The following is a 22,218-nucleotide window of genomic DNA, read 5'->3' as shown; positions in this document are numbered from 1 at the left end:
GAACTTGCATCTATGCAGTTACTTTGATTACCTCAGGACAACTCAAAACACTTCAAAGGTAATGGAGTCCTTCCAGAGGCAGGCTTATAATGAAAGAAGGGAACAGTGGCCAGAGCCAGAGGTCAGCCTCTGACAGCAAGTCTGAGTGTGAGAGACAGCTGGGCAGCAACAGCGAGATTTTGGGTTTCTGTGCCTTGCATTGTGTGAGCTGAGGGTGGGCGGCGTCGGGAGGGCATTAATGTCATTTGGGGTGCGGCTCGACATCACTGGGGGTAGGGCAGGGATGAGGGCCACCAAAAGTGTAAATCTACCTCGGAGTCCTTTTGATGTGTCTACACTGATAATAATGTACGGTCGTACCACAGGTAATTTGCACATAACAAGGTGGCCACAAACTGCAGTGAGATAAATAACCAAGTGATCCGGATTTTAATATGTTGAATGAGGGATAACTATCATCTAGGAGATCGTGAGCATTCCACTTCTCTTTTTGAAGTATGCCATGGGATCTTTACAATGACCTGAAAACCTTGGTTTATCATATCATCTGAAGACAGCATCCTTGGTTGTCCATTGCTCCTTTTGAACAGCATTGAAGTATCAATTTTAGATTACGTGTCAAATCTCTGGAGTGGAGCCTGAACCCATCACCTTCTGACTCAAAGATGGATGTGTTACCAATGAGCGAAGCATCTAATTGTTAGCTTATCATTTATACCGCATCAAGTATCATACTGTTTCTTGATATTCCCTGCAGTGGTTCAGTTAGTTGGGTTTATTGTGTAATGAAGCACTGTTGAAGGTACGGAGGGATTTAGAACTTTGGCAGTCAATGGGGTAGAAACGTGGCAGTCTGTCGTTGAGTTGTCAGCTATGTTGTGGGCTGATTAAGCTCCTGAATTCAGAAATGTCATGAGGAAGCAATGTATTGTTGAAAGTGCTATAATAAGGCATTTATCCGAGGTCCCATTTCCTTATACAGGTGAACACAACAAATCTGTGTTACTATTCTAAAACTGACTGGTGTTTTTCTTCATGTCCTGGCTAATATTCAGTGTGATTACATTGATAATTTCTCTTATTTCTTTTTTGTCAGTTGTTGCTATGTATAAACTGGCTACTGTGTTTGCTTACAGACCACATCAAAAGTAATGTGTGCCATGCAGTACTTTGGAGCATCCGGAAGAAATTTAAATAAAACATTTTTGTTTCTTTGAGTTTGTAGAATATACTCAAAGTTGCAAAACAGGGGTGGAAAGGGAGAGAAACTTTTAATTCATTTAGGGGTGTGGGGCTGAGGGTGGAGGAGGAGGAAAGAGGCATTTCAAAAGCAGAGTAGCTGAAATAAAGTTAATTTTCAATTTATGTAACAGTAATTCTCTTAAATCACTTTTGATCACAGTGTAAAGTCTGATTCAAAAGTCACGGAATTTAAAACTGAACGGCATTATTTTTAAAGAATCTGCATCTGCCAATAAGAAAGATTGTCTCTATACCCACCCAAGCTATTGTGATTGATTGCTACAGACAGCAAGCTTTAAGAATAATCTACAAATTATGGAGAGGTGGTGGCATAGTGGTAATGTCACTGGTCTAGTAATCCAGGAACCCAGGGTAATGCTCGGAGGACGTGGGTTTGAATCCCACCACGGCAGATGGTGAAATTTGAATCCAATAAAAATCTGGAATTAAAAGTCTAACGGTGACTATGAAATAATTTGTTGTAACTTCATTTGAAGCCTACTTGTGACAATAAGCGATTTTCATTTCATTTCATTTTCTTGCACTCATCAGGAGATTCCCAAGAATACCAGATCGAGAGCGCATAGCTGCTGAGGTTTTACATGGCCTGGTTCAGCTCAAGGGAGTGGCTGAGTGAGACGATGGAATCAGCAAGAGAGTGATGTTGTTGATGGGGACTGAAAGCTATGGCTTCTCTCTCCCAAACGTTCAGATGGAATAAATTCTGACTCGCCCATGACAGTAAACAGTAGTTTAGGAATCCAGGGATATTACTAATATGGTTGATGGTTTGTAATGTCAAATGTGACATAGTTTGTAGCACACTTGTCTCCGAATCCCAAGATTCCAGGTTCAGTCTCCACTCCAGGGTGCGAGTACAAAAAGCTGACACTCCGGTGCATTGCACTGTTGAGACATTAAACTGCAAGTCTGGGTGGATGGTACTATCTTGAAGAAGAGCAGGGGAGTTATCCCCGGTGTCCTGGCTAATATTCCTCTCTCATTCAACATCACTAAAACAGATTATCTGGTCATCGTCACATTTCTATTTGTGGGAGCTTGCTGTGAGCAAATTAAATACTCCATTTCCTACAACAGTGACTAAACTTTAAAATAAAGTTATTTTCTTGGCTGTAAAGCACTTTGGGACATCTGGTGGTCTTGAGAAGTACTCGGTAAACAAAAGTCTTCCATTTTTCTAAAGCAAGTCACAGAATAGGAAGATAATCATAGCATGGAACAGAAGAGGCTGGTCAGAAATACACTGAGCTAGGTGTCCTATTAATCTGGCATCTTTTCTCAATGATTATCTAAGGATCAATATGCAGTATGGACTGAGACACATTTATCGGTGGGAAAATATTATCAATAAAATAGTTGCAGAAATTTTTTTAATTTAAAAAAAAAATTAAAACTTGACTAGGCCGAGAAGTGACAACTATAATTCGATGTGGACTGGGGTAAAATAATTAGTATATGGATATGGGAAAAAAAGGAGGATTATTAGGGGAACTGTAAGATAAATTAAATGCTTTGTGTTTTCTTTGAGATGCTGTGATTAAAATGATAAAGAAAATCCACACATTTGGCACAGGAACAAAAACCTGTTTGGGCGGGTGGGGGTACTGCAGGGAGGCTGAAATTTGGGTTAAGAGTGGCGGGGGGGGGGTCCAGACAGAATGTCTCCACCTCGTGATAGAGCTGCGGGGACCAGATTACCAGGGAAGGCTGTTGAAGTGGATGACTTAAATAGGTCCAAGAGATAATTTTGGATATCTCTGGATGGAGAAGGGATTGACGGATATGAGCGTGAAAGAGCAGTAAGGTTATTAAACCCAAACTGCTTCCCCTGTTCTTACAAATTCTTGTGCGCATCTTGTTGTATTGCAGTCTCCTGTTTTTGCTGCTGGACATTCTGTGAATGGACATGACAGACTTCAGAATCAGGAACAATTCCTTCCAAGGAAATTAGGTATAAATGTCAAAACCAAGCAGCTCTAGTTAAATTAAATCATGCTGTAAGGTCATTTTTCCTCCTGATAGAGAAGGAATAAAGAACATGGGCATTGTGGTTACCTGACATGATACAAATGTATACACACTCAACAGGTCATTTAAATTATAAATGCAACTTGGTTTGACACGTATTCAATTTTGAAACTGTGGTGTGCTGGTGTTGCAGATCCAGAGTTAAGGTTATTTTACAGAGTTTTTACATTTACACATTTGGGAAGAGATAACATAGCCCTTGCTAGCATTAAGTGTGCAATTAAAAGGTAGGAGGAAAATCTTCACCTCTCCATTTCTCTTCTGCTGACACAATAAGGGCAGCACGGTAGCACAGTGGTTAGCACAGTTGCTTCACAGCTCCAGGGTCGCAGGTTCGATTCCAGGCAGGGTCACTGTCTGTGCGGAGTCTGCACGTTCCCCCAGGTTTCTTCCGGGTGCTCCGGTTTGCTCCCACAGTCCAAGTATGTGCAGGTTAGGTGGATTGGCCATGCTAAATTGCCCTTAGTGTCCAAATAAGTTAGGTGGGGTTACTGGGATAGGGTGTGGGCTTAAGTAGGGTGCTCTTCCAAGGGCCGGTGCAGACTCAATGGGCCAAATGGCCTCCTTCCGCACTGTAAATTCTATGAACTTCTATAATAAGGTTGACTGCCAAAAATTACACAGGAGAAAAACAATGAATCCAAACAACAATATTAATTGCTGCCAGTTTTAAATCTCTAGTAAAATATTCTACTGACAGTCGTTTCCAATAGATACATATATTTTTCTCTGCTTAAAGAATCTTTAAATCACTAACCCATGTCTGTGTATGTTTTGAGCAACTTTCACTCAAGTTTTGCTTGATGTTTGCACTTTCAGAATATTAATACCCAAAAGTTGCATTTATATAAGCACTTGATTGCAATTCTTGGAAACATTTCAAAATGTTTTATGCACAATAAATTATTTGAAGTCCAGTACTGGCTTAGTGGTAGCCATTTTGAACAAAGCAAGCTTCCAATAAAGTAATTACCAGTTTGTATCTGGCAGGGGTGGTTGAGGAATGAATGCTGCTCAGCATATTTAACAAATCCCCTGATCTGGTTCAAATGATGCTGTGGGGCCTTTAGTGTACACATGAACCACCAGAGGAGAGAGGTAGGGCCTCAATTTAATGTTTCTTGCAATGGGCAAGAATAAAATGGGATCTGTTGTGATAGTTTATTGCCTCAAAATATTCCTTGGGGTTGCTTTAAAGTATTTGTGATCAAAACACTTGTCAAAATAGAAAAAGGAAAATCTGAACATAATGAGTCCACCTTTAGTAACAACATCGAACTAATTTATGCAGCAGCTATATACCCATTTTATTTAATTTAAGCTGGGTTTTGTTGAGCTAGCTGACAGTTCTTTGATCATCTGAACATTAGAACATTTCACTGCTGAGACAGTTGCGGGTATTTATGCAACATTTCCGTGCTAATTCAAATTAAGCTATTAACCGATGCATAAAATTGGGTAAGGTATTTCAGACACAGTACATTTCATGGGAAGAACGCAGTGTAAAGTGACAACTGATGAAGATCCATGAGCAGCACAAATACAGCACTGTTGATCTGGATATTTGAACGTCGTCTCAGTACGTTGGGGAGGGGGGGGGGTGCATATAGGGCAAATAATAACTTATTGATAAAGACACAGTAATAACAAATCAGAAACATTACTTTGGAGCTATGAGACTCAGCACTGGTTTTTATCTGGAAGAGCAACATCTAAAATGAATTAATGGCCAATCCTACTGAGACTGCCGATTCTCAATGTTTTGAAAAATGGCTCATGATTTACTACACTCAGGTTTACATTAGTTAATGGCATGTGAAATCTGTACACTCAGCACTTTCGCTAACTCAATGAATTACTGGCAACCATTTTGCAGAGTCATGCTCAACCTCAGTTAGAAGGAGCGTTTATCTGTTCACATATGAAACCTAGTGATTCAGAATTCTGTTCTAATATAGATGCAAATGCTCTTTATATGATTGAACAATTTGTCATTACAAAATATGTTTGGGCTGTTGATTTTGTTTTCCAATTAAACTGCCACTAAAGTTTGCCATATTCATTCATCGTGGATTTAAGGGCGCAGGAATTTTCACTGATTAAAAAGTGCAAGATTTCTAAGCTTCTTTACACATGGTCACCCCGACAACTATCAATCTTCAAAAAGCAAAAACTGAAATTCAAAACTTTGTTACCGATCTCAGTCTTGAGCTTCACTTTAAACGGCCGACAATGGTACTGATCCGTAGGCAATATTTTATTGTCTGCATAACTCTGCTGCATTCAAACTTACAGCATGCACTTGTATTTCAGAAAATATACATTTAAAGCACGATCTATATAAATTAAAACTCTGTATAAATTAAAACTCAGTATACTTTGATTAAATTGTGTTGGGTGTCAACCAAATTGTGCATATTAGCAATGTGCAAGCTATTTATAAGAGGATAATTTAGCTGCATTGTTTTTCCTCAATGTTACAGCTGAATTAAGCTGTTCCGACCTATTTGCTGTATTGCTTTCTCTTCTGCTATCCGTCACCTGTCTTTAAGGTTCAATTTAATGTTGATTATTGGAAGTGCTTTTTGAAAGGAGTTTGCAAATCCATAAATTCTGGACTGATTCTCCACTGCACAGCGTGTTTCTGAAGCTGCACTGGCTACTTGAGAAAGGCAAGGCAAACCAGGGGAAAAGGCAGAACTGTTTGTTTGGGAGGGATGAACTGAGGTTTTGTTAAACAAAACACTGGATTTCATGAGGGGGTGGATAGATGGCCCACAGCAAGGGAATTTGTTCCCTAATGGATTGACGGGCATTTAAAATGCCTGGCCTGCAGCAATAACACTCTGGGGGCAGGCTGAACCCCGCTCAATGGATAGTAAGTCCCACCCTCGAGAGCTGCTGGTTAATCCTGATTGGAATTGCGAATGGAGACAAGCAAGTCCTGGTCTTTTAGGATTGGAGAGCCTCTGGCAGGGGGGGGGGCGGCGTTATTTTGGAGGGCAGGTGGGGAGGAATGAAGTGGGCGGGTGGATGTTACATCTTGGAGGGGTGACAGGGTGTCCCAGATGCACACAGGGCACTCCCCGATTGATGACACGCCTTCCTTCCCTCCTTTTCATCAAAGCTGTTGCAAAACAGGTCTTTGGATTTGCAGTGGAGGTGGTTTGAGGGGCTTAATTATCATATAATTGAGCAGTTAAGGACCCCCAGAGGCTTAAGGATGGGCGGTCTAGTGGATGCTCACCCCTCCGTATTATGGGGAACAGGCCTGGAGTGGGTCGGAAGGGCGGGCACCGAACATTTCCGGAAAATAATGTGATGAAAATATCAAGGAAATCCAACAAATTGGAATATTCTCTGCTGATTACATATTAAAAAAATTATGGGAAAATGTACGCTACATAAGGCAGGGTCAGTTTGGTTATGCTAATCAAATTAGTGCCTTTTATATGTTAATGAGCACAGCAACAATGAAAACAGATGTTTACCCAAGGCAAACTGGTAATGATGGGGAACAGGACATAAAGGGTTTGAATAAAGTGTTCAAATTTCACCATCTGCCACGGTGGGATTCAAACCCATATCCCCGGAGCCTGGGTCTCTGGATTACTAGTCCAATGACAATACCACTACGCCACCCAATGATACTGTGTATAGCCATTGTCTTTTTTAAAGGTACTTCTGGTTTATTTTTCAGTTGTTTACTTTATTACTTAAGAAACCTTTGGTTCATTTAAAAGCATCACAAAACATCTGGGACATCATTCTCTGGATTGAAAACCTTTCCTCACATTATATCAAGCTGCAGAAATACAGTTGAGGGCAGTTGTTTCAAATTTCCCTTCTGGGATTTGGAATAACCCAGCATTAACCATCAGACATGTTCTTCACAATATCTTCTACCAAAAGACACGTGGTGGGGGGTGTAAAATCCAGCTTTATGGTAAACTTTAAAAGTATGGTTGTTATGGTAACCAGAGAGACCCCAATTATATTAGGAAACTGGACGGGACCCCAACAAATTTTCCATTTGTAAACTGTGAGGAAAGGAGACTACGCTCCAGGACTGATTCCACTGACAACTAGGGATCTTTTATATTGAACTAACTTTATTAACACAGGATCAACCCCCATTAACATCCAAGGGAAAAAAAACAACAGCTTTTCAATTAATAGTTAAACAGTTCTTACAAAAAAATAAAGGTCTTTGAGCTTACTTTCCCCTAAGATTTTAGTTCAGCAAAATCCACAAACGCAGGTCAAATGCCACTTATTAATACAGGTAACACTCAGTGCCTTACAGATTTGTGCACAAAGAGCTTGGGAGAGAAGCTTTCAGAAGTCAGTCTGAGAAACTTACCTCATTTCCTCAGAAGCCAGAACTAAACTCTAAAAATGAAACTAAAAACAACAGACACAAGGCAGGGCTGAAAAACTAAACTAAAAACAGGCCCAGCCCCTCCCACAAATGACATCACAGCCTGCCTAGCTGTTAACCCCTGAATCACAGCTTCAGCAGACACAAAATCTGGCTACCTTAACCCAAGTTCTTTTAGTAACATTACTGTAACAGACACAATGCAATATATATAAATATTTCCTACATACATCATTATATAATTGCATTAAATGATCCAATAAAATTAAATCCCAACAAGCAATAAAATATATCATAAATAGGGCAGGGATGGAGTTTATCATGTCAGTAATTTACAGAAGCTAATGCAGAGATCTGTAATCATTTGTATTAGGGAAAGGTGCAGTTAGCTGGGAAAGACAGTAGGGTAGTGGAATTACTTCTGGCTATCTACCGAAAAGGGTCAGAGTCACACAAGCCTTGATGGCCTCCTTTTTCTGATGCTGCAATGGCTATCCTGTGCTAAAACACCCAACTACAAATTTGTGAAAACGTTCAATCAGTTGACTGAAAATAGTATCTGGAAGGCAAAATTACTCTGAATAATAACAGCTCGTTACATCAGCACCAGAGAGAACAATTAAAATTCCATTTACACGTGAATTTTGTTCAATAAACTGTAGGATGATATCCAGGGCAAGTGCCTAATCACTATTCACATTAGCTCAGAAACCTAATTTTCACCCCTGAGACTTTTTAAACACCTAACTGCTGTATTCAGCAGCAACCCAAAGTACAAAGGAACCATGGGGATTTGCAGCATGTAGCACCAAACCAAATCACTTAGCCTAATGACAACCAATGGCAGAGCATCAAGAGGGATCTCTTTTAAAGCCTGCTGTGTTTTAAATATAGTGAACACCAGGTAGCAACAAATCAGAACCACACCACTTTTGGAATATGACAATTTTCTATGAGATCCAGGCTAGCAATAATTAATAATTCTGTTGACATTCATGAAATTTTTGGAATAAAAATTAAAAGTCCAGAATTCCACTATGAATGGGTGCACAAATAACTGCACATCATTTATATTTCTAAAAACCTGATAGTTAATATCAAAATAGCAATTTCTGCATCGGTATCATGTTTTTAGAAATAACCTGAGCTGACAGAAAACTAGTCAATGAAGTCATACACTTGCATCCTCCAAATTCTTTAGTCAAATTATTGTGACTGAATGCCCTCAACAGCATGTCTCTTTATTCAGTGATACCCAAACTCTGTGCTAACAAGTGATTATACATATATGCCTGAGACAGAGGTAGTAAATCTTTTGTTTAGTGAGCATAATAATAATCTTTATTGTCACAAGCTGGCTTACATTAACACCGCAATGAAGTTATTGTGAAAAGCCCCATGTCACCACATTCTGGCACCTGATTGGGTACACTGAGGGAGAATTCAGAATGTCCAATTCACCTAACATCACGTCTTTTGGGACTTGTGGGAGGAAACCGGAGGACCCGGAGGAAACCCACGCAGACACAGGGAGAACACGTGCAGACTCCAGACAGGCCAGGAATCGAATCTATGACCCTGGCGCAGTGAAGCAACTGTGCTGACCACTGTGCTACCTTGGATTTTATCAGTGGAAAGAGCTCTTCTGTGTCACAAAATTATTTTTTCAGTGGTGCAGAAAATGGTTTTCTGATCTGAATACTGCCATAGCATTCCCCTTCCTGATACAATACTGCCATAGTATTCCCCCTTCCTGATAGAATACCGCCATAGCATTCGCCTTCCTGATAGAATGAGAATGAGCGAGCCACTTTATAAAACTAGACAGGCAACCTGCATTTCTGACTGCAGAGTTACAGCCAGTTGGATGTCTAATTGCATTTTCAACCTTGTATTTCCCTCTGTTATATATAATGAATGGCAATCCAAACTGTCACTAATAATCAGAGTCCTCTCATGAAATCAGAATGTTGTTGTAATTCACAACATTGTGTTTGGATAACCTGAAACTTGGCAGAGTGGAGTTTGCGGTACAGAGCATAATTACCATGCATAAATTGCTCAATGAAACATTCTTCAATTATTGAAAGACAAATTTCCATCCTTCCTCATCACCCATCTTATTGTATGTTCCAGTATGTTAATCAAAACAATTACATCTTGAGAAAGGAGTGAATTGACCGAAAGTCAACAAAGTAAAATACAGTACTTTAGTACTATTCCCAGAGAGGTGAAATTGAGTTAATTACCTTGAATGTATTCAAGATAACGTCTTCAGAAATGCTGCCTTTTTTTTGTGGGTGGGCACGTGGCTGTCTGCCACACATTTCTTCAGATTGAGAATTGGAGAAACTCCTTTGCTGAAAGCCAATTGTAATGTCCTGAGATTTGGGAGTGGATTTGGATCTTTGCATGGGGGTGTGCAATCTCGGCCATGCTGAAATTAAAACCAGCATTCTCTGTTTTGCTTTCAATCCACTTTGCCCATACCATTTCACAAAGAATGGAAATCTATAGTATCCTATAGGTGGGATAACTGTGACCACAAAATCCGCCCGATTTCAAATACACTACATTTATCGTAGTTAACTTAAAAAATTAATGGCATCCCAAACTTAAAGAAAAAAGATATAATTCTGCAACTGTGGATGCGACCCAATATTAAAAAGCATCAAAGAATGATCAAAAGATTGATAAGGAAGAAAAATATTAGAATGAGAGAAAGCTAGCTAGAAAGATAAAGATATGGAAGAAATTCTACAGATATTTTAAAAAGAGTTAACATAGCGAGCATTACTCTTTTAGAAATTGAGTTTGGGGAATTAATAAGAAGATGGCAGATGAATTGCACAGGTATTTTGCATCTGTTTTCGCTATTAGTCACATCCCAGAAATAGCTGTAAACTGGGATATGGAAATGACGTAGGAACTTTGAAAAATTACAATCACCAGTTAAGTGGTACTGAGCAAATTGTTGGAGCTGCGGGCTGACAAGTCCCTGGGTCCTGATGGGACCATTGTAGGGTCTTAGTGGCTAGTGAGATAGTTGATGTGTTGGCTTTAATTTTCCCAAATTCCCCACATTATATTTTTTCTTTCTTTTAAAAAAGAAATTCAGAGTACCCAATTCATTTTTTCCAATTAAGGGGCAATTTTAGCGTGGCCAATCCACCTAGCCTGCACATCTTTGGGTTTTGGGGGTAAAACCCACGCAAACACGGGGAGAACGTGCAAACTCCACACGGACAGTGACTCAGAGCCGGGATCGAACCTGGGACCTCGGAAGCAGTGCTAACCACTGAGCCACCGTGCTGCCCTAAATTCCCCATAATCGAGGAAGGTTCCATTCAATTGGAAAATGGCCAATGTAACCCTTTTATTCAGAAAGGAGGGGAGACAGAAAGCAGGAAAGTACAGACCAGTTAGCTTAACATCTGTCATAAGGAAAATGTTAGAGGCTTTTATTAAAGGTGTTAGAGCAGGGTACTTGGAAACATAGAATATAGAACAGTACAGTACAGGTACAGCAACAGTCTAGGCCCTTCGGCCCACGATGTTGTGCCGACATCACATTTAACCAATTTATTGGAGTTCTTTCAAGAAGTAATCTATACTGTCGATAATGGGGAACCAGTAGATGTGCTGTATTTGGATTTCCGGAGGAATTTGATAAGGTGCCATATCAAACATTAGTGCGGAAAATAAAAGCTCATGGTGTAGGGGGTAACATATTGATATAGATTGCCGTGACTAACTAACTGGAAACAAATGGGAGGCATAAATGGGTCTTTTTCTGGTTGGCAAGACATAATGAGTGGTGTGCCAAAGGGGTCAATGCTGTGACATTAGCTTTTTACAATTTATATAAATGACTTGGATGAAGGGACCAAAGTTATGGTTGCTAAATTTGATGATGACACAGCTAGCTAAGATAGCAAGGTGTGGAATGGACACAAGGAGGCTACAAAGGGATGTGGAAATTGTCCATTTTGGCAAGAAAAATAAAAAAACACATTATATAAATGATGAGAGATTGCAGAGCTCTGAGATGCAGAGGGATCTGGGTGTCCGAGTGCATTAATCTCAAAAGGCTAGTGTGCAGGTACAGCAAATAATTAGGAAAGCTACTAAAACGTTATCATTCCAAAGACTCAACCCTCTGAGAAAAAAGGTCTCCTCATATCGGTCATAAATGGGCAACCCCTTAATTTTAAACAATGTCCCCGGTACAAGATTCTCCCACAAGAGGAAACATCTTCTTTATATTGGCACAAAGTATGTTTCAATCAAGTCGCTTCATACATTTCTAAACGCCTGTGGCTACATGTCTAACCTGTCCAATCTTTCCTCATAGAGCAACCCACCCAACCCCAGGTATTACTTTAATAAATCTTCTCTGAACTGCTGACAATGCATATACATCATTTCTTAAGTAAGGAGACTAATGCTTGTCATGATAGGGAGATATTAGGAACTTGGATCCAGAAATGGGGTCCAAGATGTAGCAGGCAATTTAGGGGTTAAAAAGACTGCTAGCAGCAGACATTCAGGATACACCGACAACCTGAGTTACCTTGTCCCATTCAGACTTCACCTCATTAGTGGGAATGGACAGAATGCCCCAGTTCAACCAGGATGATCCACTCAAGATCCATTGGCATTCGGGACAACCGTGTTTGACCAGCCATCAGCCCATCAAAAAGTCTGATAACCTATTTGTCTGTCAAAGGAAGGTTAGTTGCATATAAATGGCATAGCTCTGTTGTTTTGTATAAACGGGAATGGGCAATCAGCCAAGATAAGGAAAATAGATTAAAGTCTGGCCACCTCAGGGGAGAACCTTTGTTTGAGACGGTGGACAGAGCTTAGAGAGAGGCAGGAAGAATCTGGTTTTTTTTTGAACAGCTACAGAAGGCTGCGAAGGTCACCCAGAGAGGTCATGAAGGATGCTTCTCAAGGCTACAGACTTTCAAAAAGGGTTCTAAACAAGCTTGATGTACAGCAGATAATTGCTTTGTAAACACAAGTATCATCATTACTTGTCTATGTAACTGGAATGAGAACTGTATATTTATTGGACGTGGTGTTGAATGGAACTGGTGTGTTAAGGTTAAGAAACTGCATGTAATCGGTTAGGGTTAGAACTGAAGTTTAAATATTGTTTTAGTTTCTTTTAATATAGTTTGTTTGTAAAATAACTAAGCCTTATTTCATATAGCATCACTCCTGGAACAAATTGATCTTTCTGCACTGCATTAAACCTTAAAAAAGGTTATGGCATCTAGCCCAGTACACCAAATGTGGAAGCCTAAATGGAGGCCTTTGAATAAGGAGATGCAGGAGTGTAGCCAGATAACCCATGACACTTTCTATGTCTTTAGAACGAAAGAGAACATTCCTGTTGTGGGCAGTGATTAGAAAGCTTGGAGGCGTTGCATATACTTTTGGTGTTAGCCTTACTTTAGTGTTAGCACTCTTTGTTAAGCTCCATTCTAGAGATTTGCACTGTTGGTGCAGGGCAGTGGAAGTGCTGTACTGTCAGAGGCGTCGTCTTTCAAATGAGATGTTAAAGTAAGGCCTTGTCTCCCTGTTGAGGTGGTCTATTCGAATAACCGCAGGGCAGTTTTGCTGATGCCCTGGCCAACATGTATCCCTCACCCCACTGGGAAAACAAACATTGATCTGGTCACTTTCTCTCTGCGGGACTTTGCAGTGCATTTCCCTATATTTAGAAGTGAGAAAGTGCATACACTTCAAAACACTTCACTGGCTGTGAAATATAAATGCAGATTCTTCCTTTATTTGCTGTTTAACGGAGGAGAGTGATGAGAATGGTTTTGGAAAATGTTGGGAGTGAGCTCGGAGGATGTGATGGTCAGTGAGCACAATAAGCACAGGACAACAGTTCTTTTCTGTAAACAAAATGCTGGCTATTCTTTCATGTATTGCTGAAGTCAAACTAATGCAATTTCGACTAATTCGAATACTCCAAAAAACATGATTTTTCATATTTCCCCCCAAAATACAACTTAACGATGAAGTAATTTCTTGCAATAAGGGCATAGAATTTTACTGCCTCCAATCTAAAATATATATCTTGCTCCAGGTCATGAAAAACCAAACTGTGCTTGTGCCAAATTGTCTGGAAATGAACAGCAAAAGACATTGGAGAGAAACACTATTGAAAACAATTCTGTCCATCTCCTTGAGGAGTAACTTATCATCAATTAGTTTATCACTCCTGAAAAGGCCTGATCATCTGGGTGTTACATGTTTACATATTCCTACCTTTGTGTCGCTAAGCCGCTAAATGCTACATCAATGTATTCTGCTATCAGGCAATCTAAATCTTGTATTTGATGCTGCAAACTTCTTTCAACTGGCTGAATTGATTTTCTTCATGCAATTTGTATTCCGGGCTAACACTATTTCCATTGCCAACCGCATTTTTTAGTGAGCGAGAGGTTTGGAGACACAACATTAGTCAGTCCAGACATCTTGCTTTGTATCTAATCTCTGAACTACAAGGGGCTCTGGGTTCCAATTCACAATTTAGGAAGAGCTATCAAATGGGTTTTCCTAGCTTTGACAGGGTATAACCAGATAGATTGGCACTGGCAATTTGCAAAGATAACAAATGTGTACTGCAGTCTTTTGTATCATATTGTTAAATCTGTTCCTTAGAGCAACATTAAAAGTTTCACAACTCTAGTTGCAACTTGTACAATTTATAAAAGAAAAAAAAATCCTATTCAGTTTATAAACAAAATCAAAAAAAAACCCGAAGATTTTCGTAAGCTTCAGTCAAAAATAACGTTGCGTACATCAGCTTATAGAACAATCAAAGGCAGATTTCAAAATTATTTCTTGATTTCAAAGAGAAACAGACTTATTTCTAATATATTGCAGCCCTTTTATCAGTATAACAGACGATTAAAACATGCAAGAGGATCCTAACAGATCACAAGAGGAATGTCCATTTACTAGACTGAAATGCTCAAATATTGTGAGAATACCTTACTTGTACACCGTAAACCTGGAATATGTACAGGTCTATCTGGAATTCTATTTTTCTCTACTCATTTATATAATTCCGTAGTGCTAAATGGGGAATAATTAAAAAATGTATTCCTGTATTGGCATTTGATTTTTTTTTACTGCAAAGGGAGGTTAATATTTTGATTGGCTATTTACATTGGACCAGTTTTGCTCTGTTCTTTATCAGTTTCATATTCATATCATGAATTCAAACACTTAACTGAAGCGTTATACAAATTATGCAATTAAGTTGACATCAAAAAAGCATTTCCAAAGCCGTATCTTTGTTTTTAAAAAAATAAATCTTGTTTTAATTACACCACCAGAAGGCATTGTTCAGGAGTGTACTGTACAAGGTTAAACAGAAGTTGCTTATTTCAGAATACTGGAACGTAGAAACTAATGAGATCAAAACACTCACCTTATTAATTTCTCTTTTTACATTAGATGGGGAAAACTGATCTAAGTAGCGTCTGAAAGGCAATGCATCGATAGCTACTATTTCTGTGTTGCGTCTCTGCCAAGCATCCCTGCAGAAAATCAAGCAGGAAATTCTTTTTAAAAACAGCTTGCTTTTATTTAGCGCCCATATACTAACATCCCAAGGCATTTCACATTAGCTCAAACAAAACAAGATATTACTTGAGGCACTTGAGCGAATGGGATCAAGGGTTATGGAGAGAAAGCAGGATTAGGCTATTGAGTTGGACTATCAGCCATGATTGTGACGAATGGCGGAGCAGGCTCGAAGGGCCGAATGGCTTCCTCCTGCTCCTATCTTCTATGTTTCTAAATTAGGGCAGATGACCAGAACTTGGTCAAAGATTTAGGTTTTAAGGGGTGTCTTAAAGGAAAGTGAGGCAGAGACAGTGATTTTGTTTAAGGGCAGGAATTCTACAGCTTAAGAACTTGGGCGTTGAAGGCACAACTTTCAATGATGGAAGGATTAAAATTGGAGATGCTCAAGGAGGTCAGAATTGGAGTCATGGAGATCCCTTGGACAGTTGTTTGGCTGCAGGAGAATGCAGAACAAGGTACTGTCAATTTTACAGGGTAAGTCCAATGATGATTGATAAAAATCCAGAATATCACACAAATCAATGATTCAAAGTTGTGACTATTCTCTGTAAAACAATGATACTCTATTAAAATTTCAGCTGGCTTAGAGATCAGGAAGAATTGAATCCAAAGAACGGGAAAAATCTTACATTTTTCAAAACACCAACTACCAAGACTTTTTTTAAGAACCAGTAGCGGTTAATTCATTATATTCCCTTTGTACAACATTCAGGGATGAAAAAAAGGCTGCGAGGTTTGACTGATTATTCAAGTCTTCCATATAACTATTTTCTCTTGGTCAAAACAAAAAAAGCAACAATAAAGCATCATTTCACACAAATTGATCCTGACCATCAGGGTACCAAAAGGTTTTTGTTTCAATATTATCTTAATCAAAGCAGTCAAACAAAAAGAAGTTGCATCAGATAAAGACAGCTTAGTAATAAAGTTTCACTATTAATTCTGCAACTTAACTAATAATATTTGACACTGATGCAGATTTGAGCATATTGAATCACATGATCGTTAGTGACAATTTTCTTTACCTAATAATTGTTTTAAAACTTTGGTTATTCTAAGGTGTCTCTACAACTGTCCCTGGTGAAGGTGGCAGACAGATGAGCTACTTCAGGTAACTTATCAATGTTGCTCGATACAGCAAAACTGACCCACGCCTCCAGGGAATGCACATTTCCCTCGGGGCTAAAGACAGCAAAGCGGGCACAAAGATAGTCTTGCTGGGCCTCTATTCCTTTTGCGTGAACTCTCAGGTAGAGCATGGTCTGAACCTACAATAGACATAGGTAGTCCGAGCTATTTATGTAGGCCACGAATAGTTCATTCTGTTGTCTCAATTTCTGGCAGGAACGCAGGTTTGCACCTCAGTGCAGAGGTAGCCAGAAGAGATGGGCCCCCATTGCTCCCAGAGTTAATGAGAGCCCTGGAGAATGTTACATGACTTGAAACATCCTCCTAAAAGTTTTGAGAATAAAAATTCCCAAATTCCATCATGGGCCATAGGGCCTGATCAAATGGACTGACATATAGCTACATGATTAAGATTTGGGGGTTGAGGCAGCACGGTGGCGCAGTGGGTTAGCCTGCAGCCTCACGGCGCCGAGGTCCCAGATTCGATCCCGGCTCTGGGTCACTGTCCGTGTGGAGTTTGCACATTCTCCCAGTGTTTGCGTGGGTTTCGCCCCCACAACCCAAAGATGTGCAGGCTAGGTGGATTGGCCAAGCTAAATTGCTCCTTAATTGGGAAAAATGAATTGGGTACTCTAAATTTATAAAAAAATAAAGATTTGGGGGGGGGGGGGGGGGGTGAAGTTTCAAATGATACTCCTAACCTATTCTACCTGCTCCAGGCTTGATATTGTGAATATCCCTGGTTGCTCACAACCTGTGATAGGAGATCCTGGTGCTCCACTCGAACATCAGGAAGGAGGGGTGCACCAGGGATATCTGCTCTAGTAACTCCAAAATACATCCTTGTAGGACAGAGAAGATAGTGCTAGCTCATTCCTTTCTGCCTTGCAACAACAGTTGAAATCAAGAATGCAACCAACTTCGAAATCATGGATACAAGTCTTATCACTCCTTCACATCAAAATACGAAGCCAGAACTCGGCTGTACTTTCAAAATATTCAAATTGCAGTGAGAAATGGTTAATTTTTCTCTTGAGCAATTAGAAATGGCCTTCGAGGGCAATTAGGAATGGACAATAAATGCTGACCTAGCCAGCGACATCGACATCCCATGAATGAATGAATTTTTTAAAAAGCAACATTTTTAGCAGCACATTTTAACTTAGAAATTTGTTGAAAAGATTTTCCGACACAAAAGGTTAATGGGAAATATACAATTAACTTGTGTTATAATAGAGTTCAGCAACGATATGTTTGTGGCATGTATAACTGCACTGATGAATAATACAGGCCCTTTAACTTAATTTCCTGCATTTCACAGCAAATAGAAACCACAAGAGTATGGTTAGAATTTTGTCACCAGTGGATTTTGTTAACCAGCTTCATAAAAACAAAAACAAAGTAAAGTCATTTTGGAAGAGTTAGACATAATTGCTAAATACAGGTTAAGCTGCACCTTTTAAGCCATTACCTTGGAATCTTGTCACTGCAACTCTTCACCCATTTGTAGGAATCCGCATAGCCTTCGTAGACACTGTATTGCTCGGTACCTAAAATGTGAAGACAATTTGCTTTACAAATCAAAAGACTCCCCTCCCCACTAAACCCCTCCAGTCCCATATTCTTTTATTAAAACACGGTTCATCATTTTACCAGACCAGAAAGTATAACAATAGCTCAGAGAAGAATCATTTAATCGCCTGCTGAGTCAAATTAAGTGTATACTTGAGATTCTTTCAAATAGTCACTTAAGAAAATTAAATGTAGGGATTGTTACAGATGAGCGGTATTCTGGACAAAAAAAATGATGTTTGTGTAACTGTGGAATAAAAACAGAATGTTCAGGAAATATTCAGCAGGTCAGGCAGTATCTGGCTTTCAAACTGCTGACCTTTCATCAGAACTGAGAAAAGTCAGAACTGTAAAGGGTTTTCAACAAGTGAAAGGGCGGAGAATGGGAACAACAACAAAATCAGATACCAATAATAAGATGGATGACCGGAGAGTTTATATTTAAAACAAAAATTGGGGGGGATGTAGACATCACTGACTAGGCCAGCACTTACTGCCCATCCCTAATTGCCCTTCAACTGAGAGGCTTGCTGGGCCATTTCAGAGGGCATTTACAAGTCAACCACAAATGGCAATAGGGATGTAAGTGCACGGTCAAAGAGAGTGGTAATGGGACAAATAAAGAAACAAAAGATTTAGCTACTCAGCAAGCTACGTGACAGGTGGGGGGGTGCCCAAAGGATAATAAGCCGCAGCCTAGAGGTTTAGCTGATTTTCTTCTCGATCTCCCAATACCCTGAGGACACTAGCATCAAGTACAGCAGCTTGATCATCATTGGGCTCCCATTGGCTATTTCAGTACAGACCAGGTATCAAACTTGGCACCTTCCTGCATCGAGCTCAGAACCATTGTAAACACAAAGAGGCACCAGGGAGGCAATGTGCGTCTATTCTGGCATTGCTCCCTTGAAAATGCTTGTTCATTTAAATAGTTCCACTGCATTATCAGTAACTTTTCTTTAGATGCAGCAATGAATTGCCAAGAAGTACTTCAGATTTAATGTTAAAACAAGTCTCCAAGCATCTGTTACTGTATTTGAGATGTGCCCCTTCATATCACAATATGACTCAGTGCAGCACCGAGAGGAGTCACCTTGCAAGTTCTGATGTCTTCCTCATAAACCTGAAGCTTTGCCTGACCTCTCAGGTGAATATAAATAATAACAACAAAGGCACTGCTCCAAGAGGTGCAGCAAAGTTTGCCAGCTCTGCTAGCCAACATTCATCCCCTAATTTAGTCACATCCATATAGCGAGAGTGATTCAAAAAAGTGATCGACTGTGAAGCACTTTGGGATATCCTGAGGGCAATGGTACACGCTACATAAATGCAAGTCATTCCTTTCTACTTTAACAATCATGGACAAAGTCATTTCATATAAGCATTAAAGCTTTGCAAGCAGCTATCACAAACATTCAGCAAATTTGATATGAACTCATTTCAGTGACTGAGCCAAACATTATTGTGGAAGTTCAAATTAGAAAATATTATAAATATGTAAAGCAATAAATTGACATGAGCAATTCTATTGTAATTTGGAGACTTGACATCTTCATTCTGTATAGAATACTTTATGAGTTATGGGCTGCACAATTTAAGAGCAAATCCAAAGAACAAGTTTCATTTCAATAGTTTTTTTCTTGTTAACCTTTTTCTTCCCCCCTTCTGAATGTGCTGACTCCTTGCTCTGATACTGTTCCATGGAGGCTGGAGGCCCTCTGAAGCCTCCCTGAATATCGGTCATTAATTATGGGGGAACCTTAAGAGTCAGTAAACTGCAAGAAACATCAGAATCAAACCCAATACTGAAGTCCTGACATTGACTTCTCAGAAGTCCAGCAATTGATTAATAATTAGGAGAAGGAGCCCTGGCCTATTTTCCCTTAATAAAGCATTGAATTTGAAAGCTTTTCTCCCCATCGCCTCCATCCGTATTTCTCTTATTTGCATCACACACGATCACTCAAAAATATCAAACCACAATAAAAACAGGAAATATTCTTTGCTAAATCATTTAAGATGCTATCAGAGTGGAAAATAAACCCTTTTGCATTTACACATTCCATTAGGCACCTATGACAATTCATTGCGTACTTTCACAACAAGAGCTGCCCTCTACAAAACATGATTCAAATGATATGTGAAATATAGAAGCATATCCTAACATACATAGCTCAGTGGGACAATGTATCACAGTACAAACTGGACACAGAATTTCCATGTGTTCGTTTGCAAGTAATTTGTTCTTTGATAAAACTGAAAGAATGATGCACAAATGTTAATCATTGTGCCGGAATGTCAGCACAAGTCAAGGGTATAATAGACATTGGGGACTGATGTAATCCAATGCTGGGATTTATAACCACAAACTCTCTACATGCTTTCCTCGCGCCATTTGCGATACTGAGCCAATTTTGAGATTAATTTAGTTTTGTAACTCCATCAGGTTTGAATTATGTTATAAACAATGCAATGGTAAAAGTTAACAGCATCTGCCTTTATAATAATAACACGCAAGCTTTTAAGCTTTGCAGCTGACATCAAATTGCACTTGCTGATAATGGCGTTTGCAACCCAATGTTACCCAGTGATTCAGCCACCCAATCTACACCAGTAGAAATTCAGCCTGAATTGAACTCGGACAAGGTAACAACAAATAAAATAGCTGCAATGCTCACAATAATTGCTCACATGATGAATCCCTGATAACCGAATGATACTTAGCAAATAACATCACTTAAAAAAGGTAAATGATGCTCCGTACCTCCTCAGTCACCTTTCAAACAAAAACAAATTGTTGACGGTTACAAATAAAATGAACTCTTCAATCTTGCAACCAGTTAAGACATTTAGGATCCACAAATGCTTGATTCCTGCTGGCCCAAATACAACACCTGGAAATATTTGACAACCAAAAGGTATTCGAATATTTAATAACTTAAATAGAGGTTTAAACATTGGTAGCTTTGGATAGACAAAAGCACTGATCACTGCTGTTAGCAGGCAGCCAACCACAGCTCCCTCTATTGTCTACACTCTGAATTTTACCTTTCACTATTGATGCCCACTTAATTCAATTCGCTTCCAGTTTATACTTACACAAGTGCCAATTTCTGTCAGGTCACATTAGCCTCTTAAACAAAACAAGTTTAATTGGAGCTGTGCACTTACTAGAATTGATCTATTTTCCCAGTTAACTCCCTGTAGGTCCCAGTATTTTCAAATGAGAAGGGAAGATCAAAATTATTTTCAACATTTTGTTTTGATGGCTTCTTCAATATAATGCTGGTGCTATTTGATACGCTATCAATTGACTGTTGTTGACAGTACAAGGCATCACAGCACCAAGGTCCCAGTTTCGATTCCGGCTTGGGTCACTGTCTGTGCGGAGTCTGCACATCCTCCCAGCGTGTGCGTGGGTTTCCTTCGGTTTCCTCCCACAATCCAAAGATGTGCAGGTTAGGTGGATTGGCCATGATAAATTGCCCTTAGTGTCCAAGATTGTCCTTAGTGTTGGGTGAGGTTACTGGGTTATGGGGATAGGGTGGAGGTGTTGACCTTGGGTAGGGTGCTCTTTCCAAGAGCCGGTGCAGACTCGATGGGCCGAATGGCCTCCTTCTGCACTGTAAATTCTATGATAATCTATGATAAACTTATCATTACCTTAACAGGCCAAAGTGGATCACAGCCAATAGAGTACCACTGAAGTGTAGTCACTGCAATAACATTGGAAAAGAAAGTATGGCAGCAACAAGGGAACACCACCACAAATACCACTGATACAAATGACCAGACAATCTGTTTTAATGATATTGATTGAGGGCCAAACATCAATAGAATACCAGGATAACTTCCCTGGTCTAATTTCAATAAAGCCATAGTATCTTTAAAGTTCATCTTAAGAGTGCAAATGGGCACAGTTCAACAATTCACCCCTTGCTCAGTAATGTACTGAAATCGCCATCTAGATTATGTGTTCAAGTCTTTGGAGTGGGTATGGAGTCATCCCTTCCCGACTCAAAAGTGAGAGAGCTAACATCGAGTCGAGGTTGACGGAACGGAAGGAAACAATGTAAAAGCTTCAAAAGTTGATGAGTCATTATGTTCAGAATTACCTGAGGCAGAGGTGAATTCTGTAACATTGTCGGCTGCATTTAAAAAAAAAAAAATTCCAATCTTAAAATCTATATCATTAATTACCCAAAACGCGATAAAAATTAAGTTGTTCA

The 22,218-nt window shown here is 39.5% G+C and overlaps 1 protein-coding gene across 1 annotated transcript in view; it reads right to left on the bottom strand.

The window, feature by feature from the left end:
* parga (poly (ADP-ribose) glycohydrolase a) overlaps positions 1-22,218 on the bottom strand; it is a 174,344-nt gene that overhangs the window by 5,477 nt on the left and 146,649 nt on the right. The window contains exons 14-15 of the mRNA XM_072491558.1: positions 17,889-17,967; positions 15,132-15,240 (exon numbers count right to left, since the gene is read on the bottom strand). Coding sequence (XP_072347659.1) covers positions 15,132-15,240; positions 17,889-17,967 — 188 coding nt within the window. The remainder of the gene's footprint in view (positions 1-15,131; positions 15,241-17,888; positions 17,968-22,218) is intronic.

This window comes from Scyliorhinus torazame, chromosome 28, assembly GCF_047496885.1.
Source record: "Scyliorhinus torazame isolate Kashiwa2021f chromosome 28, sScyTor2.1, whole genome shotgun sequence".
NCBI lineage: Eukaryota > Metazoa > Chordata > Chondrichthyes > Carcharhiniformes > Scyliorhinidae > Scyliorhinus > Scyliorhinus torazame.
This window is presented reverse-complemented; position numbering and strand designations above follow the sequence as displayed.